The sequence below is a fragment of the Enhydra lutris genome, unplaced genomic scaffold, assembly GCF_002288905.1.
Source record: "Enhydra lutris kenyoni isolate GAN:26980312 unplaced genomic scaffold, ASM228890v2 scaffoldscaffold77, whole genome shotgun sequence".
Classification (NCBI taxonomy): domain Eukaryota; kingdom Metazoa; phylum Chordata; class Mammalia; order Carnivora; family Mustelidae; genus Enhydra; species Enhydra lutris.
The window spans coordinates 3,042,389-3,069,454 of NW_019154161.1; the positions used below are offsets into that span (position 1 = coordinate 3,042,389).

The following is a 27,066-nucleotide window of genomic DNA, read 5'->3' on the forward strand; positions in this document are numbered from 1 at the left end:
CCAATGAGGAGACGCGGCAGCCCCCTCCCCCAGACACGGGCCAATGGCTCTGGCCGGGGGACGGGCCCCGCCTCCTCGCGGCCGCAAGATTTCACTGCAGGGGCCCCACCAGCCTCAGTGACGCTGCAGCCACCTCCTGCCTAGGGCAGTGAGCTCCCGGGCGGGGGTGCGGTCGTGCAATAGGAAGCCGAGGGCGTTGCGATCTTCCCGTTGGGCACTAGCTACCTGGCCCCGCGCCCTGCCCTTTGCATTCCCCAGACACCTCTGGAGCCCCCACCTGTGGCCCCTGGAGCCCCCTTCACGCGTCAGCCATGCCTCTAAGTCGCACTTTGTCCATGTCCTCCCTGCCAGGACTGGAAGATTGGGAAGATGAATTCGACCTGGAGAACACAGTGCTCTTCGAGGTGGCCTGGGAGGTGGCCAACAAGGGTGAGCACGCCAGGCGGTGGGTCGCGGACGAGGAGGGCAATCGGGGATGGGGGCTGAAACTCTTGAGTAATAGGGGGACAAGACTACATGGCACGACTCTTGGGTTCTGGAGCCTATGACTCCTGTGTCCTTGGGGAGAGGCCGGGGTATGTCTTCTGGACCCTGGCGGGGTAGGGATGTGCCGCCTCGCTGTTAAAACGAAAGGGTCATAGGGAAGAGGGGGCTAAAATGAAAGATTCCTAGGTCCTGGAGGGAAGTTTCTGAGGGACCAGAAACCTGGGTCCGGAACAGGGAAGGAGATGGGCGGCGGGGGGGGGGGGGGGGGGGGGGGGGGGGGGCGGGTGGGGGGGGGAGGGGGGGGGGGGGGGGACTGGTTGGCACTTCCTAGTGCAAACCCGGGAAGTGGCTGGGTTTTAGACCCGCGTCCCAGGGGAGAGGAGTCTGGGGATATAACTCCGGATTTGGGAGAGAGCCAACTGGAAGATAGGATGCAGGAGTCCTGGTGGCACTTGAGAGTAAAGATGAGAGGGGCTACAGACTCTAATTCTTAGGTCTTAGGGTGGGAGAGAGTTGGGGTCTGAATGCCTAGGCTCTGAAGGGAGAGGAGGGTGTGAGCTATAGGGTGTGAGTAGAGGAGCCTGGGGCCTCAGACACATGCGTACTGGAATGAGGGAAGGCTGGGAAGTCCTAAGTTGGTCAGGGGCTGGGCCCAAGGATGGGAGTGGCTGGGGGGCCTAGATTTCTGCGGGGCCTGAAGTTCTGAGTTTGGAAAACCAGCTGGGCTGGAGGGAGCTGGGGTTTGGCTTTGTCGCGTCTTGGGAGAGAATGGGACCTGGTCTTACACCATGGCAGGCAGCCCTCAAACTGGGAGACATGTATCACCAGGGCCCAGGCTCCCGTAGTTAAGGAGCCCAAGAGCCCAGACTCCTGGGTCTGGAGTGGTCATGGGAGGTGCAGGGCCCTGCATGTGTGTTCTCAGTTGGGGAGAGAAGACTGGGGGATAGGTCAGCAGAGCCCCTGGGGGGCACGGAATGACAATTCAGCATTCTCTTAGGCAACTGTGGGAATCTGAATAGGGTCATGAAGAGAGAGTCTCCCCTGCTGTGACCTAGAGCCTGACTTGAGAATTTAAACCCAGTTCCTGTAAGCTGGGAACTCGGGAACCTGGGTCCTGCTAATCCTTGTCAGCTCCTGTCATCCTTGGGACCCCAGCCCCTAATTCCCTCAGGACCCAGGAGCCCGGGTCCCTGGCCCTTTCCTGTCAGACTCAGAAGTATAGCCTGAGCCCCGTTCTCCCTTCGACCCGGGAGTACTGCCCTCGAACTCCTATCGCATTCTCTCTGACTCAGAAATATGGGCTTCTAGTCCCTTCCTCCCTCTAAGCCTCTAAGGAAGTCCAGGGCCCTAGCACGTCCCATGCCCCCCACCCCAGGTCCCAGACCTGTGGACCTTGGCTGGGACCTGCCCTCACACACTTGGGCCCACAGTGGGTGGCATCTACACGGTGCTGCAGACGAAGGCGAAGGTGACGGGGGACGAGTGGGGTGACAACTACTACCTGGTGGGACCTTACACGGAGCAGGGTGTGAGGACCCAGGTGGAGCTGCTTGACCCCCCAACCCTGGCTCTGAAGAGGACACTGGACTCCATGAACAGCAAGGGCTGCAAGGTAGGACATGGCCTGGCTAAGGGTAGGGAGGTGGGCACCCAGAGTTAGGGCAGGCGCCGTGGATGGTGAAGGGATGGCTGGGGAGGGAGGATCGCCCCTGGTCGGGGGAGAGAGAGGCATGGACAGAAACACAGGATGACCCAGTACTTTCTCAGGCAGACATAAAGGAGGGAAGGGAAGGTTAACAGACACTCAGACAGATGCAAGATGCTGTGAAATGGGTCGGTGAGCCCCAAGCTATAAGACATTGGTGAACGGACAGACAGACAGCAGGTACAAGACAGACTGAGAGACAGTTCCTAGAGGCCAAGATCGTCAGACCCACAGAGAGAAAAAGAGCCAGGTAGAAAGACAGCTGGCCAGATAGAACCCAGGGCAGGTGGGCGTGGGGTGAGGCAGGAGTGCCAGAGTAGGGGAGCCTGAAGTTCAAAGTCACGTTCTCTACCCTCTGCCTCCGTGACGTTGGCTAATAAACATGCTAATAGCACCTACCTTGTACGGTTTTGGGGAGGATGCAGTGTTAATAAAGTCTTCAGGCCAGTTCCTGGCTTCTGTGTTATGAGATACTGTGATCGAGGCGATCGTTGTTATCGTCATTATTACTATAAACAGTCGAGCTTGCAATGAGGTGGAGAGGGAGACCTCTCCAAGGGAGAGAGACTGAGCGTCCCAAAAGGTGGTGATAGCGCCAGGGGCTAGAGCAATACAGAGAGAGAAGAAGAAAAACAGCCCATGGATGTTTCAGAGAGAAGGACTTGGAAGGGAAAAGAAGATGGAGTACTAGCAAAGAGAAAAGAGAGCTAGGTGAGCAGACCCAGGGGGGTAGGGGCGGGGCAGCCAGTTCAGAGGGGCAGAGCCAGGAGTTAAAGCTAGGAGGGGAGATCTCGTCCCAGCGTCCCGGAGGAGGACTGAAGAATGAGCACAGGGAGACGGCCGCCGTCCACAGAGATGCCCAAGACATAGCCGGTCTCAATCTCATGACAGGTTGGGGTGTGGGAGGGAAAAAGTACAGTGGTGCCTGCATTCATTCACAGCCTCTGGCTTGGGGTGGGGTCTGGAGTCCAGTCAGGCCGGGCCGTGTCCCTAAGGAACCTTAGGACAGCCCAGCCATCCCCCATGGCAGCTGCTCCCCACGTGCTGGGGGCCTAAGAATAGCCCCCCACCCCAGCGAAAGGGCAGGCAACAGCTGGCAGGGGGAGGGGCAGGGCATCAGAGTCCGGCTCCCCAGGCTGGGAAAAGCCAGGTCGGGGAGGTATCTGACTGCTTGCTGGCCTGCACAGGGCCATGGCAGCAGGCCCAGAACCTAGGCCGTCATCTCGGGAGGAAAAGCAGCCGCCGATCTGAGTAGCGTGGCAGGGCCAGAACAAAATGTGATGGCACAGTTTAGAAACAGGGCGGTGGGTAGAAAAATGCAGCCCCTCGGGGAGGAAAGAGGGCAGCTGGTGTTAGAAAGGGCAGCTGGCAGAGTACGAAACAGGCCTCAGAGCAGAGTAAGGAGGCAGTAGGTGACAAACTTAGGGTGACAGGCTCAGACGCCAGGCAGTGGGTGGAAGAAAGAGGGAGGGGAGGACAGGAAAAGAAGCATCCAGTGGAAGGAATTTGCAGCAGAAGGAAGAGATCACGGGAGAGAGCAGTGTGAGGGGTGGCAAGAGAGAAGTGGCAGGAAACATGGAAACAAGGCAGCAGGTTGGAGACATAATAGAAGTGGAAAAACAGGGGCACCTGGGTGGCTCAGTGGGTTAAGCCGCTGCCTTCGGCTCAGGTCATGATCTCAGGGTCCTGGGATCGAGTCCCACATCGGGCTCTCTGCTCGGCGGGGAGCCTGCTTCCCCCCCCCCCTGCCTGCCTCTCTGTCTACTTGTGATCTCTCTCTGTCAAATAAATAAATAAAATCTTTAAAAAAAAAAAAAGAAGTGGAAAAACAAGGCAGTGGAGGCAAAGAGGAAGGAGGTATAAAATGCACGGTTGTAGGTGGAGAAAGGTGGCAGTGGATAGGAGCAGGGTAGTGGTTACAGAAACTAAGCAAGGAACAGGATAAGTGTAACAAATGGGAAAAGATCATGGTGGGGGCACCTGGGTGGCTCAGTGGTTTAGGCCTCTGCCTTTGGCTCAGGTCATGATCTCAGGGTCCTGGGATCGAGCCCCGCATCGGGCTCTCTGTTCCAGCAGGGAGCCTGCTTCCCCCTCTCTCTCTGCCTGCCTCTCTGCCTGCTTGTGATCTCTTTCTCTCTCTCTCTGTGTCGAATAAATAAATAAAATTTAAAAAAAAAGATCATGGTGGGAATAACTAACAGCGCATAGAGAAATGAGGCAGCGGGTTAGAAATCAGCAGCAGATATAGAGACAGGGTGGAAGAGCTGCGGATGGGAGAGCCGCAGGTGCTGAGCCCAGTGACCTCTGGCCGCAGCCCTGAGCCTTCCCTTGACACCCACCTCCACCCCCCCACTCCCCACCCCACCCCCAGGTGTACTTCGGTCGCTGGCTAATCGAGGGGAGCCCCTTGGTGGTGCTCCTGGATGTGGGGGCCTCAGCCTGGGCCCTGGAGCGCTGGAAGGGGGAGCTCTGGGACACCTGCAACATTGGGGTGCCCTGGTACGATCGGGAGGCCAATGACGCTGTCCTTTTTGGCTTCCTCACCACCTGGTTCCTGGGTGAGGTAGGTCCCATTTCCTGTCCCCAAGTCACTCCTTCCGACTCTGGCCCCAGACTACAATGGTCATCAGCCCCTGGCCAGGGGGTGGCTGGGTGGGGGATTTTTTTTTGAGCTGTTAGCTTTAGGGGGTCCCCGCTGGGCCCCTGTGGAAGGTTTGTACCAGGGAATTCTGGGAGTTGTAGTTCTCTAGTCTGATAGTGGCTGCACTTAGCTCTCAGATGGGACCCTGGATGTTTTGGGGGATCTCCAGCCTATAGGAGAACCAGGAATGCTGGTTCTGACCCCGTTTTCGGTTTTAAAAGGCTCCAGAGACTTCACTTCTCATGCCCCAGGGTAAACAGTCTAGGAACTGGTTACTCCTAGGGCATGCTGGGAATTGTAGTTCTTTAGCCAGTACTGGGTACAGTTCTACTCTTGACTGAGATAGAGTCTCCAGGAATTGCATCCAGGACTTGGGGCTGCTTTCCAATTCAGCCCTGCTGGGTCTTAGAAGGTTGGCCAACCCTCACCCCAAATTTCCATCAGCCTTTGGGGATGGGGTCAGCTGGTCTGTCTCAAGGATTTACAGTTCCTTATTCTAGGGGGATGACAGTGGGTGACCATCCTGTGCAGGAGTGGTGATAGCTCTCCCCTGCTTCCTCGTCCACCTTGGGGGATTGTCAATTGCCTACACGACACACATGGAGACACAGTGGCCCCGTTCCTGTTGCCCCATAGTTCCTGGCCCAGAACGAGGAGAAGCCACATGTGGTTGCACACTTCCACGAGTGGCTGGCGGGCATCGGACTCTGCCTGTGCCGGGCCCGGCGGCTGCCTGTGGCGACAATCTTCACCACCCACGCCACGCTCCTGGGACGATACCTGTGTGCGGGTGCCGTGGACTTCTACAACAACCTGGAGAACGTGAGCCGGGACTGTGGCGCAGGGGGGCTCCCAGTGTTTCAGGATGGCCCAGGGGGAATCAAGGAGTCCAAGTCCTCAGCCCCGTCCCCCATCAGACCCAGGAGGAGTTCACCTTCCGGCCTCAACTACCCCAGACCTTCAGTCTTCTCCCTAGTTCTTGTGCCCTGACTGCCCTCCCTTCCCGTCCAGTTCAATGTGGACAAGGAAGCAGGTGAGAGGCAGATCTATCACCGCTACTGCATGGAGCGGGCAGCGGTCCACTGTGCCCACGTCTTTACTACTGTGTCCCAGATTACCGCCATCGAGGCTCAGCACCTACTCAAGAGGAAACCAGGTAGGGTATAGGCTGGGGTCCCTAGACATGAATGAGGTGGTCTGTGCTAAGACCTGGACCAGTTTTTCTTAACTATAGAGAGCAAAGAACTACACCTCCCAGGGGACCCTAAATTGGTGACCCGAATATGAAGCTGCCTCACCCAACGCCCTAGAGATTAATGGGAGGTGTCGTTTCTTTGACATGAATTTCAAAATGGTAAAGTTGTTTTATTGGCTAATGTAGATATTGGTCTTCTGACAGGGAAGGGAGTTTCACTGGGTTTGGATTTTGAGAAGAACAGTGTTGGAACCAGTTAATCTTCATGAGTTATGGTACCCATTCTCAACGGGTGTATTGTGAGAACTACAATTCCCAGAAGGCCCTAGGCTAGTCAGCTCCTGAGCCTCCTGAAATTTTGCACCAGGAGCAGGTGGGGGTTATAATTTTTCATTGACATGCTTTAATTTCTATGAGGATAGGAAATGGTTGGGACCCTAAGAAAGGCTTGAAGGTTGAAGGTATGTTCTGGAGAAGCAGGAATGGGGATGTTTAAATCATTCTCAGAGCAGGGTGGACTAGGGGCAACAAAATTACTACAACTCCCAGAGACCCCAAGGTGGATCATTTCTTTGTGGGGGCTTAGCCATTTGTAGGGGGCTGCTGGGATTTGTAGTTGTGCTTGTTAACCTATGCAAGTAACTTTGGGCAAGAAGGCATCCCGAGTGGCAGGGCAGCTGGGTCACCATGGGAGCTCCCAGAGGAGCTACTAAAGCAGAGACATTGTTCAGGGAAAGGAGTCTTTCCTTTGTTTATTCATTCAGCCAGCTGATCAGAATGAATAAATGAAGATCTAAAACGTGGACCTTCTCCCCTCACCCCAGATATTGTGACGCCCAATGGGCTGAATGTGAAGAAGTTCTCCGCCATGCATGAGTTCCAGAACCTCCATGCTCAGAGCAAGGCTCGGATCCAGGAGTTTGTGCGGGGCCATTTTTATGGGTATGTGGACCAGATACCCAGGTCTTGAGAGAGGAGAGGGTTGGGGGCCCATGTCCTGAGCGTACAGCTGGCGGCTCAGCCTCTTGAGCTCCTGAGCTCCAGAACTGTGGCTAAGTATTGAGGGACTGACCCCCATCCAAGCAGAGGAGAACCACAATTCTCAGGAATCCCCATGATGCCTCTGCTCTGGCTAAGAGGCTCTTTGCCCCTGTAGCTGCTGGGGTTTGTAGTTTTAAGGTCAGGGCTAGAGGGTCCCCACCTTTGGCTTCACCCTGCCTTGTGGCTTTTTTAGGCACCTGGACTTCAACTTGGATAAGACCTTGTATTTCTTTATCGCTGGCCGCTATGAATTCTCTAACAAGGGGGCCGACGTCTTCCTAGAGGCCTTGGCCCGACTCAACTATCTGCTCAGAGTAAGGCCCGGGCTGTGTGTGAGGACACGGAAAGAGGACGAAGAAATCAAGACATAACTGGGTGGGGGGATGGGAGAAACCCATGTATGGAGGGGAAGTGTCAAGACCCGGGTGGCAGACCAGAGTCCCCTTGGGGATGGTAACTTCAGTTTCCTGGACAAGAAGGGGCATGGTGGGGCCAGAGTGGTCTTGATGGGTGGTAAAGGGTAGGTGGCCTCAGCCTTCTCCCAGGTGATCCTGACCCCCTTCCCCCACCCCCACGTCTTTTCCTCTGCCCAGGTGAATGGCAGCGAGCAGACAGTGGTCGCCTTCTTCATCATGCCGGCTCGGACCAACAATTTCAACGTGGAAACCCTCAAGGGCCAGGCTGTGCGCAAGCAGCTCTGGTCAGCAGCCCTGGGCCCAGGAGCCCTGCCGTTCCCACTCCCAGTTTGTGCTTCAGGAAGCTCAGTTTTATTCTTTGGAACACAAGCAGCTCACCCCACCAGTTCTTAGGAAAGCGCTTGCTTGAGAGGCCCCCAGTTCAGGGCCAGTAAGGAGTTTCAGGGAGGACGAGTGTGACCACACAGCCAGGGCTCTGGCAAGGTACCCCTTGTGCCACTGCCCTTTGCTGGCCTTGTGACTTTAGGCAAATAATTCTCCCTCTCCCAGCCTCAGTTTCCTGAAGTGCAAAACCCATTCATCGGCCATCAGATATTCATTGCCCACCTACCACGTACCAGGCACTGTTCCAGGCCCTGGGGACACAGCCTGGATGAGAAAGAGAAGAATACGAAAGATACAAATGCCTGTCCTTGCCACCAAGCTCACATTCTAGAAAGTTCTATAGAAAGTGCTCTGGGGTGCCTGGCTGGCTCAGTCACTAGAGCATGTGACTCTTGATCTTGGGGTTGTGAGTTCAAACCCCATATGAGGTGTAGAGATAACTTAAAATCTTTCAAAAAGAAAAGTGGGAGTTAAAAAAAAAAAAGGAAGTACTCTGGCAAGAAAATAAAGCAAGACTGGAATATGAGACAGGACACGGAGTTGTCCGGACAGGCCACACTGACAAAGTGCCATTGGGTAGAGACCAATAGGAAATGAGGGAGGGAGCCCTGTGTGTGTTTGGGGAATAGCATTTCAGGCAGAGGAACAGCAGATGCAAAGGCCCTGTGGTGTGTTTGAGAAACCACAAGGAGACCAGTGGCGCTGGAGCAGTGTGCTGTAGGGAGATGGGGTAGAAAATGAGGCCTGAGCTATGAGAGGATTATGAGCCGAGGAATGTTGATGAGTCTGTAAGGTGTCACTAATTACTAGCTTCCCTCATGTACCTCAGGTTTCCTCTCTCAGAACATAATTTTCCCACTTTATAAAATGGGGCTTAGCATTACCACAGCCAGGACTAGTGCAAGTCCTAAAAATAGCTGACATTTCTGGAAGGCTCACCGTGTGCCAGGCACTGTGCACTTTTGTCATGAGTTTGTCAAGTTTTCACTGCAAACCTATGAGGTTGGTTCTATTTTTATCCCCGTCTGAGTCACTAAAGTCAGAGAGGGAAGGCCACCTGTCCTTTGCCACACAGCTGATGCAAGTCACAAGGGATTCAAGCCATCCAGGGCCCGTTTCCCAGCCCCCCATCCTCCAGCTCAGAATCCCCAGGCCCCTCTGCTCAGACCTCAGTTTTCCAGCCGCTCCAGGGACCTAACAACATACAGCAGCTGATGTGTGTGCATGTGACGCTGTGGCTTTGCTCCTTCCAGGGATACGGCCAACACCGTGAAAGAGAAGTTCGGAAGGAAGCTTTACGAATCCTTGCTGGTGTGAGTGCCCCACCCCCAGCCCTGCACCCTCTGGGCTCTCACTGCCCTCCTCAGCCCTGATTCCCAGACGCATGCGCTGCTCACCTTGCAGGGGGAGCCTCCCAGACATGAATAAGATGCTGGACAAAGAGGACTTCACCATGATGAAGAGAGCCATCTTTGCCACGCAGGTATGGTTGGGACCCCTCAACCCAGAGCTGGCAGCCCTGTTGGGGGGAATCCATTCCCAGGTCCACCAAAGGTGGGAGCTAACTGGTAGGCCTTCCGTTTCCTGAGGGCAGCCTGTTTTCCCATGGCTTATTCGGCTACAGTTCTGCTGGGAGTTGAAGTTTTCTTTCTTTCTTTATTTTAATTTATTGAGATTTTATCTATCTATCTATCTATTTATTTATTTATTTTATTTATTTGACTGAGAGAAAGATCACAAGCAGGCAGAGAGGCAGGCAGAGGGGGGTGGGGAAGCAGGCTCCCTGCCAAACAGTGAGCCTGATGTGGGGCTCGATCCCAGGACCCTGAGATCATGACCTGAGTTGAAGGCAGAGGCTTAACCCACTGAGCCACCCAGATGCCCCTCTTCCTTCTTTCCATCCTTCTTTCCTTCCTTCCTTTCTTTCTTTCTTTCTCTTTCCTTTTTTTGTTTTTGTTTTTGTTTTGTATTTTGTTTTGCTTTCTTTTTTAAATTTTTTCTTTCTTTGAGTCCCTGGGGTCAAAGGACAAGCCAACCCAGCCACAGAAGGAGAACTACAAGTTCCTGCTGTCCCTGGGTCTTGGGCACTCCAGCGGCATACTCATTAGAGCCCAACAGTCCGCTAAAATGCTTGTCATTACTGGAAGAACACTGAAAGCTCTCAGCACGCGCTGCTTTTCTCATCCCGCTGGCCGTGTCCTTGTCCCCAGACATGCCCAGGAGTTCTTGCTTCTTTAGATTCCTGAGGTTAATGCAATTAGGCAGATGGGAAACAGTAGTAGAATGTGCCAGGAACAGAAAGAGAACTACAACTCCCAGCAGCCCCTTCTTCACAGAGTCTTTCCTAGCCCCAGAGGCTTTGGGGAGGTGGAGTTCTTTTCTTCTCTGGAGTCAAGAATCTTTGGTACCTGCGCTCAGGGTTGGTGAACCATTTCCTGGGGAATGGAAACCTAGATAAGCCAAAATACGGTGTGATGTGCTTTTGGCCAGACTGCAGTTTCCAATAGTCCTAGGCAGTTGGCCTCCCTGAGGATGTATCTGCCATGGGGCTGCTGGGAGTTGTAGTTTCTTGTAGCCCCTGGAGGCCAAGTGAAGGTGAGTAGAACTTTTCATGAGATGGAAGAGAGACCCATAACTATCTGTCCCAGCACCCCATGGAAGTTCCTCGCTCTGGCCTCTCCCAGTGACTCTGGAATTGTGGTTTTTCTGGGCCCCGGTTGGGAGTGGGGATGGAGGGAAGTACAGGATAGAGAATAAAGGGAACTTGGAGAGAAAGTGAGCCAGATTTTCACAACAAAACTACAACGAAAGGCGCCTGGATGCCTCAGTCTGTTGAGTGTCTTGATTCCAGCTCAGGTCACCGATCTCAGGGTTTTGAGATCGAGCCCTGCATCGGGCTCTGTGGTGGGCATGGAACCTGCTTGAGACACACTCTCCCTCTTTCTCTCTCTCTCAAAACAAACAAAACCAAAACAAAAAACCCCTGCAACTTCCAGCAGCCCCTGGAGCTTGCTACCCATATTGGCAAAGTCTCTGCCCCATTGATGGAGGGGAGTTTTACTGCCTTTGGGTTTCTTTGATGACAGAGCAAAGAGTGCAGGACAGAGTAACTACAACTCCCACAGTCCGTGAGGCGTGTGAATGCTGGCTTCGCCCCAAAGGCTGCCAGGAGTTTTAGTTTATTTCCAGCTCATGGTGATTAAAGGGAAAAGCGGACCTTTACAAATAGAGCCAGATAGGAAATCTACGACTCCTCATTCCTTGGCCTTGTGGTTCCCACAGCCTGGCGGGAACTGTGGTCTCCCCAGGGTCAGCATGGCTAGTAGGGAACTCGGGAGCTCCCCGTCCCTTCTCTGACCCCCATCCCACTTGTGGCCCCTGCAGCGGCAGTCTTTCCCCCCCGTGTGCACCCACAACATGCTGGACGACTCCTCGGACCCTATCCTGACCACCATCCGCCGAATTGGGCTCTTCAATAGTAGTGCCGACAGGGTCAAGGTAAGGGCAACAGTCAGGGTGGGTTAAGCATGGTGGGGTGGGGTGGGGGTAGGGGGAGCCTGGGCCTCCCAATCCCCCTTTGCCCTAGTTTGTACAAGGATTGCTGTATTTAGAAAGGACCTTAGCTCTTTAAGCAGACACACTTAGATTCAGAGCTTTGTCGTCCCACTTGTGTGACTTTAGACAAGTTTTTAGACAAGTTTTTCACTCTCTCCGGGCCACTCCAGGATCCCAGGGAGCAGCCAAATAAGGCGCTTGGGCTGAGCTCTTCTTTTCTCGCTGGTAGGTGATTTTCCACCCAGAGTTCCTATCCTCCACGAGCCCCCTGCTCCCCGTGGATTATGAGGAATTTGTCCGTGGCTGCCATCTTGGGGTCTTCCCCTCCTACTATGAGCCTTGGGGCTACACACCGGGTGAGTGCGGCATGGTGGTGGGCTTCTGGTCCGATCAGGCATGAATGATGGAGTACTTGCCCCTTTCTGTGCCCCAAGCTCTCCTTTGCAAAACAGGGACGATGGTAACAGTCTCTTCAGCTACAGAATGTGTTTTGGGGACACACTAGCTCACGTGATATGTAATTAGAGGTCACACGTGATTTCCCCGCATTGGCTGACGTTTGGCCCCCCAGATAGCAACAGCTGAATGCATAGTTCACCCATGGAATGTGGTCAGGGCTCTCCCTGAGAGAGGGAGAGGCCCTGACTCCAGGGCCGGTCAGCTTCACCTTCCGCCTTGAGGTAGGGGTTGGCTCTGTTTAGAGACACAGTCTTTTTTTTTTTTTTTTTAAGATTATTTATTTATTTATTTGACAGAGATCACAAGTAGGCAGAGAGGCAGGCGGGGGGGTGGTGGGGAAGCAGGCTCCCCGCCGAGCAGAGAGCCCGATGCAGGGCTCGATACCAGGACCCTGGGATCATGACCTGAGCTGAAAGCAGAGGCTTTAACCCACTGAGCCACCCAGGTGCCCCTAGAGACACGGTCTTGAACTTATACCTTATCTGCAGTTCTCCCTCCCTTCTGGACATTCTGGTGTAACCCCAAATTCAACCCTGCCTCATAACTTTTCAATCGAGCTACCTTCATGTTTTTCAGGCTAAGGAAATAATCACATTTGCTGTAGTATTTCTTAATTTATGGGTAATTTAACAAAATCTCTCAAACCGTGCTTGCATGAGAATTAGGATGATGATTTTACTAGCTTTATTTCTGTCATGATTTCAGTGATGCTGAGGTTTTGTGTGCTTGGCCCCAACCCTGTTTCTCCCCATAAGCCCTGTTATCTCTGGAGCCTGTGTTAGCAGGTTATGTGGGTTTTTAGGAACACTTACGTTTGAATTATAACAGCTTGAAGCATTTCTCAGACTTCTTTAGGGTATTAAACGAGGCATTAATGAGAGTCTTTCTCTTACCTCCTGTCAAAATAGACTGAAGCTGGGGCACCTGGATGGCTGAGTCCGTTACGTGACTGACTTGGTTTCAGCTCCAGCCCTGATCGCAGGGTCGTGAGATCGAGCCCGGCATCAGGCTTTGCACCTAGTGCAGAGTCTGTGTGGGACTCTTTCTCCCTCTTCCACTACCCCTCACCACTGCAGCCCCCTAAGTAAATATATAAATCTTAAACAACAACAAAAAAACCAGACCAGGAGCGCTTGGGTGGCTCAGTGGGTTAAAGCCTCTGCCTTCGGCTCAGGTCATAATCCCAGGGTCCTGGGATCGAGCCCGGCTTTGGGCTCCCTGCTCAGCGGGGAGCCTGCTTCCTCCTCTCTCTCTGCCTGCCTCTCTGCCTACTTGTGATCTCTGTCTGTCAAATCTTTAAAAAAAAAAAAAAAAAGCAACAACAAGAAACAGACCAAAGCTATGATTAACCAGCACACTCTGGCACAAGAAACTATCTTCGAGGTTGTGTGGATTAAGTAAAATGGTAGACATTGGTGTTATGCCCCAATAATGGGTCCGTGATTAAAGGAGCGAGACTGATACAAAGCGAAGGTCAAGCAAAGCTTTATTTCGTGCCAAGCATCAAGAATCTAACCGAACATTTGGGGATGCACCTCTTAGAAAAGAGGGCGACCCTTCTCTGTTTCACAGACTAGCTTTTTTTTTTTTAATATTTTATTTATTTATTTGACAGACAGACATCACAAGTAGGCAGAGAGGCAGGCAGAGAGAGAGGAAGGGAAGCAGGCTCCATGCTGAGCAGAGAGCCGGATGAGGGGCTCAATCCCAGGACCCTGGGATCATGACCTGAGCCGAAGGCAGAGGCTTTAACCCACTGAGCCACGCAGGCGCCCCCACAGACTAGCTTTTAAGGGCAAAGGCCATGCGGTCGGGCCTGGCCACGCACAGGTGGCCAATGAGATTGTAACACACACACACACACAGGAAACTCCACAGTGATGCTAGGTGACCAACTGAGTTACGACTTACCCTAGTAGACATCTGAACCGGCCTATTACACTTTGATTGGGATTGGCGCCCAAAAGGCTCCCAAAGGGCGGGGACCATACTCCTTGGTAACCAGGGAGACAGTATGCATCCTCCCACTGATCGGATGTCTCCACCTGGCCCGACCCACCTTTGTATCTGGGCTTTGTTACCTGAAGCTGGTTTCCGGGACTTGTTTTTTAAGTGAATCCCCTGTGGGAAGGGGAGCAGGGACAGTTTAAGGGTTAAACAACAAGGTTTTGTTTAACCTCAATGAAAGCTTGCTAAAATATAAAAATATAAAATAGGTCCTTACAATTGGCACAGAGTCCGTACTTAATAATTCAGCATCCTATCGCCTGACTCTAGATTATTCGTCATCCTGAAGCCTTGGGATAAGTGAATTCCCTTTTCCAAGTCTCCTAGCTTCCCCTCTGAGAAACTATGAGAGTCTAATGGGCAACCTGATTTTGTGGGCTCAGTGATTTGCTCAAGGTGTCAGTAGAGGGCGCTGTTGGGGCTTTATTGCGATGTAAGAGGCAGCAAAGACAAAAGCTAAGTGGCCCTTCCTTCTCACGCCTTCCTGCAGCTGAGTGCACGGTTATGGGCATCCCCAGTATCTCCACCAACCTCTCTGGCTTCGGCTGCTTCATGGAGGAACACATTGCAGACCCCTCAGCTTACGGTCGGTGCCCAGACAGAGAGGATCCTGGGGGAGGAAAGGGTGGGCTCCTGGGTCCCCGGGGGAGGAGGCGGCGGCGTCCCGGCGCCGGAGAGTCCCTGGAAGAATGAACGTTTCCTTAGTCTGATTTCTGAGCCCCCGTCCTGGCCTCCACAGGCATCTACATTCTGGACCGGCGGTTCCGCAGTCTGGATGATTCCTGCTCGCAGCTCACCTCCTTCCTCTACAGCTTCTGCCAGCAGAGCCGGCGGCAGCGCATCATCCAGCGAAACCGCACAGAGCGCCTCTCAGACCTTCTGGACTGGAAATACCTAGGCCGGGTAGGACTCCCTCCCACGTCCTTTGCTGGTGAATCGGCCGTTTCCGGCCCGGGGTCTCTGATTCCTCAGCCTCCAAGGCTGGTGCGGAAGACAGCAGCTTTCCACTTGTAAACAGCAGCGGTCTCTTTAAGAAATTAACCAGCTTTTGCAGATAGAGCGCAGTGTGGCGGAAGAGGTAACTATCTATTTAGGGAGTGGAGCCAGAAAAAAAGATGATTGGCGCAGGGGCCGTCTGGAAGGCGCCGGGGTGTGCTCATCAGCATAAGGAGCGTGGTTGGGGTCCGTCCCCTTCTACCTCTGCCGGGGGCAGGGTCTGGCTCCCGTCCCTTGACACCCGGTCCCGTTCTTTTCCCCAAGTACTATATGTCTGCACGCCACATGGCGCTGGCCAAGGCCTTTCCAGAGCACTTCACCTATGAGCCCCACGAGGCTGACGCGGTGAGTGGACCCCGATCTCTCTGATGGCCTTGGAGCTAGACGGCTGGGGTGGGGGCGCGTCTGGAGTGGGAAGGGCCAGGCGGGGGTCGGGGGTGAGGAGGGGACCGTAGGGGCCTCTGCTCACTCTCGGGTTTGTGCCCACACACCCCGGAACGCAGGCTCAGGGCTACCGCTACCCACGGCCGGCCTCGGTGCCACCATCGCCCTCACTGTCGCGACACTCGAGCCCGCACCAGAGTGAAGACGAGGATGAGCCCCGGGACGGGCTGCCGGATGTAGACGGGGAGCGCTACGACGAGGACGAGGAGGCCGCCAAGGACCGGCGCAACATCCGGGCCCCCGAGTGGCCGCGCCGCGCCTCCTGCGCCTCTTCCACCAGTGGGAGCAAGCGCAGCTCGGTGGACACGGCGCCCTCCAGCTCGCTCAGCACTCCCAGCGAGCCCCTCAGCCCTGCTAGCTCCCTGGGCGAGGAGCGCAACTAAGTCCCGTGCCCCACACTCCCGGTCCATCCTGCAGCCCTTGTCCAGAGGGTGGACGAGGCCAGAATGGCGCTGTTCCTAAACCCCACTCCAGATCCCTAATCCTCCTGGGGGTCCACAGCCGTGCCCCCTCCGCCATACACTCCAGCCCCTCTAGCTCCGCTCTTGGAATCCCCAACACTCCAGAATCCACAACGCTGTGCCTTTCCTGGGTTCCAGAATGCATACTTTGTGCCCTGGAATCCTTCGGACCTGGCCTAGGGGCCAGGGGCCAGGAACCTGCCATTTCCCTGCAGTGGTGCAGGAGGTTCTAGGAAACCTGGTCTGTTGCCTTCCAGGCAGGGGCTCCTAGAGCCCTTTTTATAGCCCACAGGCCATGCCATGCTCAGGCCTGGCCCTGAGGGCCAGCAGGCTCTGGAAACCATGTGGTTTCCCTGCTAATGGGACAATCAAGTCCAAAGCTGGGGCACTTTCAGGGACTTAACTGAACGCAGAAGGTCCTCCATTTCAACTCCAGGACTCAGGCTCCAGACCAGGGCTCTCCCCTGTTTACTCTGATCTGGCCCTTCCTGGGGTGTTTGGCTCTGCCTGGAGGGCCCTTCCACCCCTGCTGTTCTCTTTCTCCGTCCTTTGGCCAATGGCGGGTGGTGGTGGTGGTGCAGAACCACTTGGCTTCTCATTCCTGTTGGAGAATATGCAGTCTTGGTCTAGATGCTTTTCTGGTCATTTCTGAACCAGACCGTCCTCTTGTTCCCTGAGTCTGATCTCTCCTCCCTATGTTGAGATTCCTGTTCCCTCCAGGGAATCCCCCTGCCGAGGACCTGTCTTGGACCTGACTGTCTTCCCCTGCCACAAGCCCCAAGCCCTAGGCCCACCACGAAACCACTGGGTTCTAGGTCCCGGCTGCTGAATCCAGAACCTTACCACTGTGCCGCTTCCTGGTCCCTTTCCCGTGGTCTAGAACTGAACCCACTAGGTTCTAGAACTTTTCATATTTATCTCGAGGCTCTTCCATCCTTAAACTGTGCCCTGCCCCCAGCTTTGGTGAAAGGGAGGGGCCCTTCTGTGTGTGCTGTGCTGTGTCTGATCCACTTGGTTTGCAGTTGGGAGGGGGAGGGGAAAAGGGGGTGTGATTGATGTGTGTCCAGAGATGAAAAATACATCTATATTTAAGAATCTCAGGTTTGGTCCACTGTAAGGGCTTGCTGGGCCTCGCTCCTGGCCCCTCCCTCCCCTTGGCTTCTCTACCTCTTTACCTCCTGTATTCTTCCCCCCTCCTCTGCCTACCCCGGAGTCCCTGATACCCTGATGTCTCGGAGAGACTTGGATTGCTGTTCTTGATTCTAGTTTTATTTCAAGGGAAGGCACTCCTGTTTAGTTGGGATTTGCAAGCAGGCAAAAAAGTGGGCTCAGCCTCTTTGGCAGAAAGGGGCTGTGTCACCAGAAAACAAAACAAAACCTTAGCCACAAGCTGGGTGAGGCTATTTAAAATTTAAATGAACCAGATTCCTCAGTAGCTCTAGACACACGCCAACGACCAATAGCCACTTGTAGCCACATGAAGCTTATAGGTACACAACTGAACAGCGCAAATACAGAATATTTATTTTCTTAAGATTTTATTTGAGGGAGCGCATGAGGGGGAGGGGCAGGGGGAGAAGCAGACTCCCCGTTGAGCAGGAAGCCAGCTGAGCAGGAAGCCAGCAGTGGGGACTGGACCCCAGGACCCTGGGATCATGACCTGAGCAGTGGGCAGAAGCTTAACTGGCTGAGCCACTCAGGCGCCCCTGGAATATTTTCATCATTGCAAAAAGTTCTATTGGACAACACTAGCTTAGAACATGTTTCGAGGACACTGGCCTCTGGACTTTAGCCCTACCGTATCCTGAAGAGCTGTTTTCCAGGAAAACTCTGTTTTCTTTTTTTTTTTTTTTTTTAAATTTTTTATTTTTTTGACAGACCAAGATCACAGGCAGAGAGGCAGGCGGAGAGAGAGGGGGAAGCAGGATCCCTGCAGAGCAGAGAACCCAATGTGGGGCTCGATCCCAGGACCCTGAGACCATGACCTGAGCCGAACGAAGGCAGAGGCTTAACCCACTGAGCCACCCAGGCGCCCCTGTTCTCTTTTTTTATTTTTTTTATTTTTTAAGATTTTATTTATTTATTTGACAGAGAGAGATCACAAGTAGGCAGAGAGGCAGGCAGAGAGAGAGGAAGGGAAGCAGGCTTCCTGCTGAGCAGCGAGCCCTATGCGGGACTCGATCCCAGGACCCTGGGATCATGACCTGAGCCGAAGGCAGCGGCTCAACCCACTGAGCCACCCAGGCGCCCCTGTTCTCTTTTTTTAAAAAAAGATTTTGACAGAGACACAGCAAGAGAGGGAACACAAGCAGGGGGAGTGGGAGAGGGAGAAGCAGTCAACCTGATGCAGGGCTCGAGCTCAGGAGCCTGGGACCATGACCTGAGCTGAAGGCAGATGCTTAACAACTGAGCCACCCAGGTGCCTCTTCTTTTCAGTTCTAGAGTGCTGTTTCAGGGGAATCATGTTTCAGGGGAATAGAAAACTGGATTTGCATGTGTGACCATCCCCATTAACTGTTAGTGATGGACACACCTCCCCTCCAGAACCGAGTGGCCACCAAAGTGTGGTGACAACAGCAGGTGCTGGGTGTCCAGGAACCACCTCCTAGATTCTTTGACCAAAACCAGAGAGGGTGCAGGGGGTCAGAGTTCAGTTTCATAGCTTGGGCCCAGCAGCTGCCTGCTAACCCTTCAGTTCCCATTTGGAGGACCTAGTTCCCAAGTTTCACATCCCGTTTCTGTGCTGTGCCCCAAGCCCCTAGCTCAGCGTCTCTTATCACGCGCTCCTGCTTGACAAAGTTACTCTTCAGAGCCCATTTCTGGTTACAGTTGGTTATTTTTAACAGTGCCTGCTTCCAGCCACCAAGCTAGGTCCTACTGGACTCTCCTTGGGAGTTTCATCTCTGCCTTGCAGGAGGGGCAGCTGAACAGCCTGGCCCAGCAGGGAATCTGCTACTCCACCCCACCCCACTCCTAAATTAAGATTAAAGGTTTAGAGAACCCTAGAGATCGTCTGCAGGGCCAGCACCTGTCTCCCCGCCAGGGCAGTCCAGCTGTAAGCCTTGTGAAAGTGGATCCCCCCCTCAGTTCCCACACCACACACACACAAGCACAACACAACCCAAAGCGCCAGCTGCTGCAAAAAGCTTTATTGTTTCCATTTGGTCCAGGGCTTGGGAGAGGGCTCCAGGGTGGTTACAAAGCTGCCTCTGGCTGCAGGGAGAGGCTGAGGCATGGATGTCAGCGAGGGCTCCTCAAAGGATGCTGCTGGTCTCCGGAGCTCCTAGTCGTGCTTGAGGGTGAGCCTCTCGAAGAGATACTCGCCCAGCCCAGCCTGGGGGCCGGCCAGTCTGCGGAGGTTCGTCAGGTGGTCGCCCATCTTCTTGATGAGTTTCACCTCCTCATCCAGGAAGTGGTTCTCCAGGAAGTCACAGAGCTGAGCGACAGGAGAGACCACAATGCCACTTATCCATCGACAGCTTGACAGACAGGGAAACGCGGCTCAAAGGGAAATGTGCCCAATTAAATGCGGATGAAGGGGATACTTACATGGGGGTCTGTGCGGGCAGAACCCAGGGCGTGCAGATCCAGAAGGGCCTGGTTCAGGCTCTTCTCCAGAACCAGGGCAGCTTCCATGGCGTCCAGGGTTTTCCCCCACTCATCTTGGGACGGCTTCTGTAGAGAGGCAGAGCGCTCAGGACTAGCTACATCGTCCGCTAAAGCGTCTAAGAGCTTGCATCTATCACCTCCAGGCTCCTACAACCACCCGTCCCAGGAGACCCCGTTGCAGTGTCTTCGGGGAAGGGCGCGCGCCTCCATTTTGCGCCGCACAAGAGTGAACACAATCGTCCAGAAGCCCGCTGCCCGCACACTATTTACCTGGACGTCCTGGAAGAGGGCGCGGCCGCCGCGCTGGTTTTGCATCTTCAAGAGACGCTCGGCGCCCTCCCGCTTCTCCTCAGCCAACTCGCGGAAGAAGTGCCCCACACCTTCCAGAGCCACATCGTCACGGTCGAAATAGAAGCCCTGCGGGAAGGGAGGCGCGGAAAATGGTTAGCGGGAAGAAAGGCCGGCCAGAAGCCCGGACTCCGCCCTCCGACTACCCTACGGGACAAAGGCGGCCAGCGCGTGCGCACTTGGAGGGAACTTAGACTGGGGGCGTCCTGGGGACCCTCACCAGAGAGAGGTAGGTGTAGGAGGCCCGCAGATGCATGTTGACCAGACGGTTGACGGCGGCCTCCACCTCGGTGGAATAATTCTGACGAATCTGGGAGCTCATGGTTGATTGAAGATCAGGAGGTAAGCCCGAAATTGACTGTGGGCTGGTCCCGGAGGCAGCGGGCGGCCAAGAAGATGGCTCCCAAAGTTGCGACTGGAAAAGAGGTTGGAGGGTGGTCGTTGGCTGGTTGCAGGGGCGTCCCTGGGTCTGTTCCGTCCAAACACTGTTGAAGCAAGAGACAGATCCGCAGGACCGCCGGGCGCACTGCGAGAGGCTGTGGCCAAGGCGGCTTCTTTTATAGCGCGCGGGCCCTCGGAGGTGGGACGTTCAGGGAAAGCGATCGGCCAATCCGCGGTGCTGGGAGGCGGGGCTTGGGACCCCTATTGACCAATCTGAGCTGACAGCAATCCCAGACCCCCCGCCCAGAAGTGGGGAAGTCACGCGCCAGTAGCGCGAGGCTGTTGTGAAATGGGGAAGCAGAGGTGGGGGGTGGACTGCAGGGTGCAAGGGTCCTGGGGCTGATTCTGGGACATCAGGAGATTGTGGGGATCTCCCTGGTAGGTGAAAGGTTAATGGGGACACTGGGAGCCCTGGAAAATTATGACTTTGGGGTCTGGGGGGGTGTCTCAGGAAAGTAGGTTGGATTCTAGGGTTCTCTCTTAGTGCATGGACTTTCTGGCACCTTGGAAGTTTCTCAGAGGTGCGGAGACCTCCAGATGACTGGGGTTTGCTCTGGAAGATAAGGGGTCCCCGGATCATTAAGAAGTTTGGAAGGTGGTGCGGTGAGATATTTCTGCAATCTTTGGGATCTGATAGATGGTTTGAAAAGGGGGGACCTGGAGCCCTGGGGTTCACTCAAAGATTGGGAATTTCTGTAGCACTAGAGTTCACGATGAAGTCCTTATTTTCTGGAATCTTCCCCTGGGAGAGGGGTGGTGGTGGTGTGTGTCTTTAGACTCATGAAGTCATCTTCAAGATTAAAAGGAACAGTTCTACAGCCTTGGGGTCCTCCTGTGCCCCCCCCTCCTCAATAGGGGACAGGGATATTTCTGGAAGCCTCCTAGGGGCTTTTCTAAGTGGTAGGTCGTCTTTGGAGCCTTTGAAAGATTGGGCCATTTGGAATACCCTGGGGCTATTTCAGGGGCCTGTTGTTTTTCTGGAAGCTGCCACAGTGTAGGATGAAATGACACTCAAGCTTTAGGGTCTCTCTGAGGTTACTTTTCCTGGAGACTATTCTGAGGGCAGCCAGAGACTTGGAATTCTCTTTGGCTCTGAAGCAGTCTCTGTCTTGCCTAACACATGCTTCTCTAAGGTCTCAAAGAGAAGCCCTGGGTCCTGAGGGGGAAACAAGGTCTAGGGACCTGTGGATGGGATGGGTCTCTAACCAGTGTACATTTTTTCAAGTCTATCAGTTGCGGGCTGGTGTCTAGGAAGCAAAGCTGGCTCAAACCAGGACCCTGCCCTCAAACTCCCCATGTCCTAGAGAGGGGGAAAGGAGACAAAGACAGGAACTTGACCCTGTTTTCAGTGCCCTAAGGGGTAGCCAGCAGGTTGGGCAGAGGAGCTGAAGCCCCTGAGGCCTGCTTTGCAGGTGGTGGGGGGGACCCCAAACAGCCCAGGCAGAGGGGGTGTTTCCTGACCTAGGGGATGCTGGACTAGGCTGTTATCTGGGGTCCTCAAGGGGTGCCTGGGCCATTGGCCAGGGAAGCAGCAGTGCTGAGTCATGCTGAACTCAGCAGGAAGGGTCTCGGGCAGAGGCGGGGTGGGGCCACTGATTGACCTCATGTCCGTGGCAGACTGCAAAGCAGCTGGGACCCTGAGAACTAGGCCTGGCTGGGAACCAGGTCTGGCTCACTCTCTGAAGAGGCGAGTGTGCTTGGTCTCCGAATCTTACAGTCCTTTTAGCTGCCTTGATGTTTTTCCTGGGCTCCTGCCTGTGGTCATAGTGTCCCCTCTTTATGGCCAGTAGACTCAGTCTCCCCTCAAGGCTGTCTCATCCTACAGCTCTCCCCTGACCTGGTGTCTCTGGGGAGTCTCTGGGGGAGGGGCAGTTGCCCCAGGCACACAGTCACAATGGGGCCTGAGTTACTCATTCACCAAATTTCATACCTCAGCCTAAAGACCTTTAGCCTCCAGCAGGCCCCACCTGCTGTGAGCTGGCTTCAGAAGTGCTCACAGGTGGAGAGAGAGGAAGTGGGGGGACAAAGATGATCTGAAGGACTGAGATCTTGAGGGTGGGGTGAGGGGTAGATCATTGGAGGGGGGAAAACAAGAGGCCCAGAGAGACAGAAGAAAGACCGAGAGGTTGGAGAAGAGACCCAGAGAGAAGGTACAACAGACCTTATGACCAAATGATCTTTATCTCTGATATCTTTTTCCGTGTCTAATCTACAAGGCAGCTTTTCTGGTGTTTTCACGAGGGCCAGCTCTCCTGGAGGGCCCCACCCAGGTACTGGGCCAGCCCGTCCCCTTGGACCACACAGCACCGGTGCAGGCCTTGTCCTCTCTCTCAGAACCAGATTCCAGCATTCTGACCAGTTAGCTTCTCCACAGGGCTCTAGAGCCCTCTCCTGGTCCAGTAAGTCCTCCTCCCAAGGCCTCTCCACCGCCCCGCCCCAATTCCCACCTCAGTAAGTGCAACTTCCTCCCGTCCATATAGCAGAGGCTTCCAAGCCCTAGTTCTCCAGGACCTGTTGCCCTGTTCTCTTTTCCTAAAGCCTCAGGCTCCACTGCCTGGCTTGGCCTTGCCCAGTGCTGCCTCCAGCACAACACCCCAGGCTTCCACACAAGTGATCTTCAATTCTCTCAGGACCCCAGGCTCCTGGAGGGCAGAGCTGAGACTAACTCATCACTAACCCAGAGGGCACCAGGCTCCTTCAAAAAAGGTTTGTCAGCACACAGGTCTCCTTAGACAGCCAGCAAGTGGGCTCAGTGATTCAGACTCCGAAGTGTGGCCTGAAAGAGGTTTATTGCCCCCCCCAGACCACTCCTCCCCGTGCCCCCCGACCCCAATAATTACAAAAGTAAGAAAAATGCCCATGACCCCCAATCCCACCCCTCCCGGAAAAATGCCATAATTTATGCAGAAAAGACACAGTCCAAGGCAGCTGGTGGCCTCAGCCCATCTTTTTCCAGATGGTGAGTGATGCAGTGAGCACTCCAGCCACAAAGATGGTCACTGTCTGCCACGTGGGTGTCCCAAAGTAGGAGAGGAGGCCGTCCTGTGGACAGGGACATCAGTCACTTCAGCAGCTGGGCCAAGGGGCAGCCCTTGGGCCAGCACATGAGGAATCAGGGAGGGAGGTGGTCATAAGGCATGAGTGGGGGCAAAAGCCTAAGATGAATGGATAATGGGGTCAAAGGGTCATCAAAAAACTAGAGGGAATCCACAGGAAGTGGAGGCACCAGGAAGGACAGAAGGTACTAATGAGGTCAGAGATCACTGAGAGGTCAGAGGTCACAGGGAGGTCAGGGATCACCAACAGGTCAGTGGATACCGGACAAATTAGAGGAGTTGATCAGACCTGTGAGGAAAGGCATTACAGACCCCGTTTGATGACCCAGAGTCAGAGAGAGCAACACTAGTGGGCTTCGAAGACCCGAGGAGTGGGGGAGGGGGTTAGGGGGCCTCACCCAACCACCCTGGTCCTGGATCCAGCCCAGCAGTCGCTCTCGAAGGAAGTCCAGTGTCCAGCCCATGATGGTCCTGATCAGCTCGGGCACCTTGGTACACAGGGCCTACAGGAAGTAGGGTGGGCCTTAGGGAGACTGAGCCTTGTCCCCACTGTCTGGGGACAATGGCCCCAAGCCTCCTTTCTCACCTCTGCCTCCCCTTGTACCCTGCTGCAGTCTACTTCCACTCCTACTCAGAATGAGCCTCATGAACTGTCAACTGGATCTTGTTATCCATTGCCTGCTCACATTCCTTCCGTGGCTCCCCAGGTAGTAAAGACCAAAAGGCCTCTCTCAGCCCACAAGGCCCTGTATGAAGGCTCTGACTTGACTGCATTCCAATTTTCCACTTCTTTTCTGTGTGTCATTTACCTTCTTCCGTATCTTCGTTCCCACCAACTCTTCCCTGCCTCAGGACCTTTGCACATGCTGATTCTTCTACCTAAATAGGCTTCAACCAAGCAAATTTTTACTCCTCCCTCAAAGCTCTCATGTCAGGTCTAATGTCACTTCTCTAGAGAGAGCTTTCCTGACCTTCAAACTAGGTAGGACCAGACATACCTCCTTGCAGATGACTTTCCAACTCCCTGAACTTCCCCCTTCCCACCCTTTATGTATCTGACTGCTTCCTCCCTATTGTGCCCAATACCTTACACAGCTCCATCAACATTTTGACCGCTCTCCCCCTCACTTCCAACATTCAAGCCCTACCAGCTGAATCTGGCAAACACGTTAAGACATCTACTCCCTACCTCCACTGCTACCAGTGGACGCCAGGTCAGTCAGTCATCAACCAGGATTACTATAGGTGCCCCCCTCACAGCTTTCCAGCTTTTACCCCATACTCTCTTCTACCCAAAACAGCTCCCCAAAATTGTTGGGTTTCCACTCCCGATATATCTTAAAGTTAAAAGGATTTCACAGTGAACAGCCATATGCCTGCAGCTGAGATTGTACAATTACCATTTTGCTTGCTAGAACAATCCTTGAAATTTACAAATCAGGTCACCTCACTCTCCTGTTTCAAAACCAGCCAATCACTCCCCTTTTGCTCACAGCAAAGTTAACATCTTTAACATCGACTATGGGGGCCCTCACAAGACCCCTTAAAGTCTTCCCTTAATGCATCAGCCCCTTGGCCTGCCTCACGGCCTTTGCACTTGCTGTGGCCCCAGGATGCCTCCCATGCCCCCGATCTTCTTAGATCACCACAACTTTGGCTTTAATGTCACTCGCTCTTAGAATGTTCCAACCACTTTGCATTACATCATCCTCGTTTACTTCTTTTGGCCCTACTGGACAATGTGAGCTCCAAGAGAGCAGGGACCTAGCCTGTTCTGTTTGGCACTGCATCTCAGGTGCCGAGTACAGGTCGGGCACACAGTAGGCCCAAGAAATGTTTGCTCCATGAATAAATGAAGGTGCAAACAACCAGCCCATAGCTCTCTCCATTCCCTCTGGTAAACGGGCTTCCCAGGGCTTGTTGCCCTCAGAACCCCCAGGTCCTCCTAGGTCTGAGTGGAGCTTCCCTGGGCTCATGCCCTGCAGCCGCCCACCTTGAGCACCAGTTTGCTGGCAAAGTAGAAGAGGGCAACGACCCGACCCCAGTTGAAGTTGCCATCAGAAAACATGTCAGCTGCCACTCGGAAAAAGACCTCGCGGGGGGAGTCTGTGTCCACGGCTGCAATCATCCTGCAGGGAAAGAGGAAAACCAGAGCTGGGGAGAAAAAATCAGGCAGAGTGTAGAGACCCTGACATTCACCTTGTACCAAAGACAAGGAAACTGAGGCTCAAGCCAAGCTGATGTGAAAAAGAAGGGGCCAACATGGGGAAAAGGAATGAGATGGACACTTAGGAATGTGGGGAAAATGACTGAGGGAGGGTTTCAATATTCTAAAGGAGGGAATGGCTGAGTGTCCAGGGTGCTGAGAAGGTGTGGGGAGGGGGGCTGGACCCCTGGGTCTGAGAGAATAGGAGGCTGCAGGTCTGAACTCCAGGCTCCTAGGAGAAGGGGGGCCTGAGAGCCAGGACTCCAGGGTAGTGAGGGAGAAGGGGACCAGTGGCTGGACTCCTGGGGCCCCTGGGGCCACACCTCTGTAACTCCACGTTACTGTCCAGTTCATCTCCGATGCGCTTGAGACACTCGCTCAGCTTCTTGGTGGATGCATCCTGGGGCGCCTGCTCGAGGGCCAGCTCTGGTGTCTCTCCCCCCATTCGCCCTGCTCGATCTTGGATGAAACTAGAGTGGGAATGGAGTTTGGGGGGTGCAAAATCAGAATGGGGCATCACTCCTCAAATCCACTCAGCAATAATCACACCTCAAACTCACCCCTGAAGCAAAAGGGCCCCTGTCTTCATGATCTGCTCAGAGCTGGTGGGCCCTAGAGGAGAAAGGAGGGAAGAGGTGCCTGGACTGTTGGATTCTAGGGGATCCAGGGACTAGGGTAGCTCATGATCTCTGAGGGAGGACAACACTAGGAGGTCCTGCACTTCTGGGTTTCTAATAGATACAGTAGTTAGGGGCCCGGACAACTGAGTCCCTGATGGAGAAAAAGGCAGTTAGGGACCCGGACAACTGAGTCCCTGATGGAGAAAAAGGCAGGGAGCCTAGGCCTGTATCCTACGTTCTTCCGGTGCAGGCGGCTGAGGGAACGCTTCATGCATCCAGACCCCTGGCCTGAGGGGGCAGAGGAGAAACCCGCCCCTCCCACCAGGAAGTGGTGCCGGCGACAAGCCCGGGCCTGCCCCGGGGGCTTGGATTTTGGGGTCTCCAGCTTCTCGGGAGTCCGAGAGCACCAGGAAGGAAGGAATCGGGGCACAGAGGCCAAAGAGCCGGGAACCCCCGGGAAGGGAGGGGGTTGGAAGCTGGCAGCGCCCGATCCGGGAGTTTCTGCCCCGGAGTGCTTGGAGATCGCACGGCCCCAGACCGGCAGGAGGGATCGTGGGGCCAGCCGGCGAGGGGGCTCGCCCTCCTCCCGCCCGTCTGCCTCCCGCCTCACCCCCGCCTCTGGGTTGCTCCCCGGACCCGTCCATCACCGCCGCTCCCGCCGCCGCCTCTCGCCGGGTCCGCCCGGGCGGCCGCAGCACGCCCCTGGTCACGTGACCGCCCCGCTGAGCGTGCCTCCTCACGTGATCGCCCCGCAAAATGGCGGCCGCGCGCTGTCGCCCCGCACGCCCGCGCGGTCACGTGAACGCACCTGCCTCACCTGCTGGGGAAGCGTCGGCCCCGATCACGTGACCGTGGAATCCACACTTCCCTGTAGGAACTGCCCGTGGCGCTCTTCTACCCGCCGCCTGTTCCAAGGCAGCTGTGAACTTTCATTCATTCCTCTGTGCAGTATTTTTGGAAGTTTCAGGTGGGATTTGAGCCCTCGCCAGAACAGAA

The 27,066-nt window shown here is 54.6% G+C and overlaps 3 protein-coding genes across 7 annotated transcripts; 1 reads left to right on the top strand and 2 right to left on the bottom strand.

The window, feature by feature from the left end:
- The first annotated feature begins 136 nt into the window (after positions 1 to 136).
- Positions 137 to 16,869, top strand: LOC111160708 (glycogen synthase 1). 2 transcript variants are annotated; one of them, XM_022524019.1, is made up of 16 exons: positions 137 to 429; positions 1,917 to 2,098; positions 4,563 to 4,754; positions 5,469 to 5,654; positions 5,844 to 5,988; positions 6,852 to 6,969; positions 7,262 to 7,382; positions 7,662 to 7,768; positions 9,122 to 9,181; positions 9,273 to 9,351; positions 11,253 to 11,366; positions 11,653 to 11,779; positions 14,380 to 14,475; positions 14,629 to 14,792; positions 15,150 to 15,230; positions 15,389 to 16,869. In XM_022524019.1, exons 1-16 carry the CDS (start codon positions 312 to 314, stop codon positions 15,710 to 15,712), a joined length of 2,214 nt encoding a protein of 737 aa, XP_022379727.1. In that variant the 5' UTR covers positions 137 to 311; the 3' UTR covers positions 15,713 to 16,869. The 2 variants fall into 2 exon arrangements, with proteins under 2 accessions (XP_022379727.1, XP_022379728.1); XM_022524020.1 differs by lacking the exon at positions 4,563 to 4,754 and having other exon boundaries at positions 162 to 429.
- Positions 16,870 to 18,918: 2,049 nt separating this feature from the next.
- Positions 18,919 to 20,287, bottom strand: LOC111160644 (ferritin light chain). Its single transcript, XM_022523873.1, has 4 exons — positions 19,968 to 20,287; positions 19,670 to 19,816; positions 19,340 to 19,465; positions 18,919 to 19,226 (listed from the first exon to the last, which is right to left on the bottom strand). The coding sequence occupies exons 1-4, from the start codon at positions 20,067 to 20,069 to the stop codon at positions 19,074 to 19,076; spliced, it is 528 nt and encodes a 175-aa protein (XP_022379581.1). The 5' UTR covers positions 20,070 to 20,287; the 3' UTR covers positions 18,919 to 19,073.
- Positions 20,288 to 23,018: 2,731 nt separating this feature from the next.
- LOC111160657 (BCL2 associated X, apoptosis regulator) lies at positions 23,019 to 26,762 on the bottom strand. Of its 4 annotated transcripts, none has more exons than XM_022523900.1 (6): positions 26,681 to 26,754; positions 26,011 to 26,062; positions 25,774 to 25,920; positions 25,238 to 25,373; positions 23,643 to 23,747; positions 23,019 to 23,191 (listed from the first exon to the last, which is right to left on the bottom strand). In XM_022523900.1, exons 1-6 carry the CDS (start codon positions 26,712 to 26,714, stop codon positions 23,126 to 23,128), a joined length of 540 nt encoding a protein of 179 aa, XP_022379608.1. In that variant the 5' UTR covers positions 26,715 to 26,754; the 3' UTR covers positions 23,019 to 23,125. The 4 variants fall into 4 exon arrangements, with proteins under 4 accessions (XP_022379608.1, XP_022379609.1, XP_022379607.1 ...); XM_022523899.1 differs by having other exon boundaries at positions 23,118 to 23,230; positions 26,681 to 26,762; XM_022523901.1 differs by lacking the exon at positions 25,774 to 25,920 and having other exon boundaries at positions 23,019 to 23,230.
- Positions 26,763 to 27,066: the final 304 nt, after the last annotated feature.

Coding starts and splice junctions, on each gene's coding strand:
- LOC111160708 (XM_022524019.1), top strand. CDS start 312: ATGCCTCTAAGTCGCACTTTGTCCATGTCCTCCCTGCCAGGACTGGAA. Junction 4,755..5,468: donor CCACCTGGTTCCTGGGTGAG/GTAGGTCCCATT, acceptor GTTGCCCCATAG/TTCCTGGCCCAGAACGAGGA. Junction 5,989..6,851: donor CCTACTCAAGAGGAAACCAG/GTAGGGTATAGG, acceptor CCCTCACCCCAG/ATATTGTGACGCCCAATGGG.
- LOC111160644 (XM_022523873.1), bottom strand. CDS start 20,069: ATGAGCTCCCAGATTCGTCAGAATTATTCCACCGAGGTGGAGGCCGCC. Junction 19,817..19,967: donor CCTACACCTACCTCTCTCTG/GTGAGGGTCCCC, acceptor CCCTTCCCGCAG/GGCTTCTATTTCGACCGTGA. Junction 19,466..19,669: donor CCCTCTTCCAGGACGTCCAG/GTAAATAGTGTG, acceptor GCCTCTCTACAG/AAGCCGTCCCAAGATGAGTG.
- LOC111160657 (XM_022523898.1), bottom strand. CDS start 26,714: ATGGACGGGTCCGGGGAGCAACCCAGAGGCGGGG. Junction 25,921..26,010: donor GGGGCCCTTTTGCTTCAGGG/GTGAGTTTGAGG, acceptor TTCCCACTCTAG/TTTCATCCAAGATCGAGCAG. Junction 25,374..25,773: donor AGTAACGTGGAGTTACAGAG/GTGTGGCCCCAG, acceptor CTTTCCCTGCAG/GATGATTGCAGCCGTGGACA.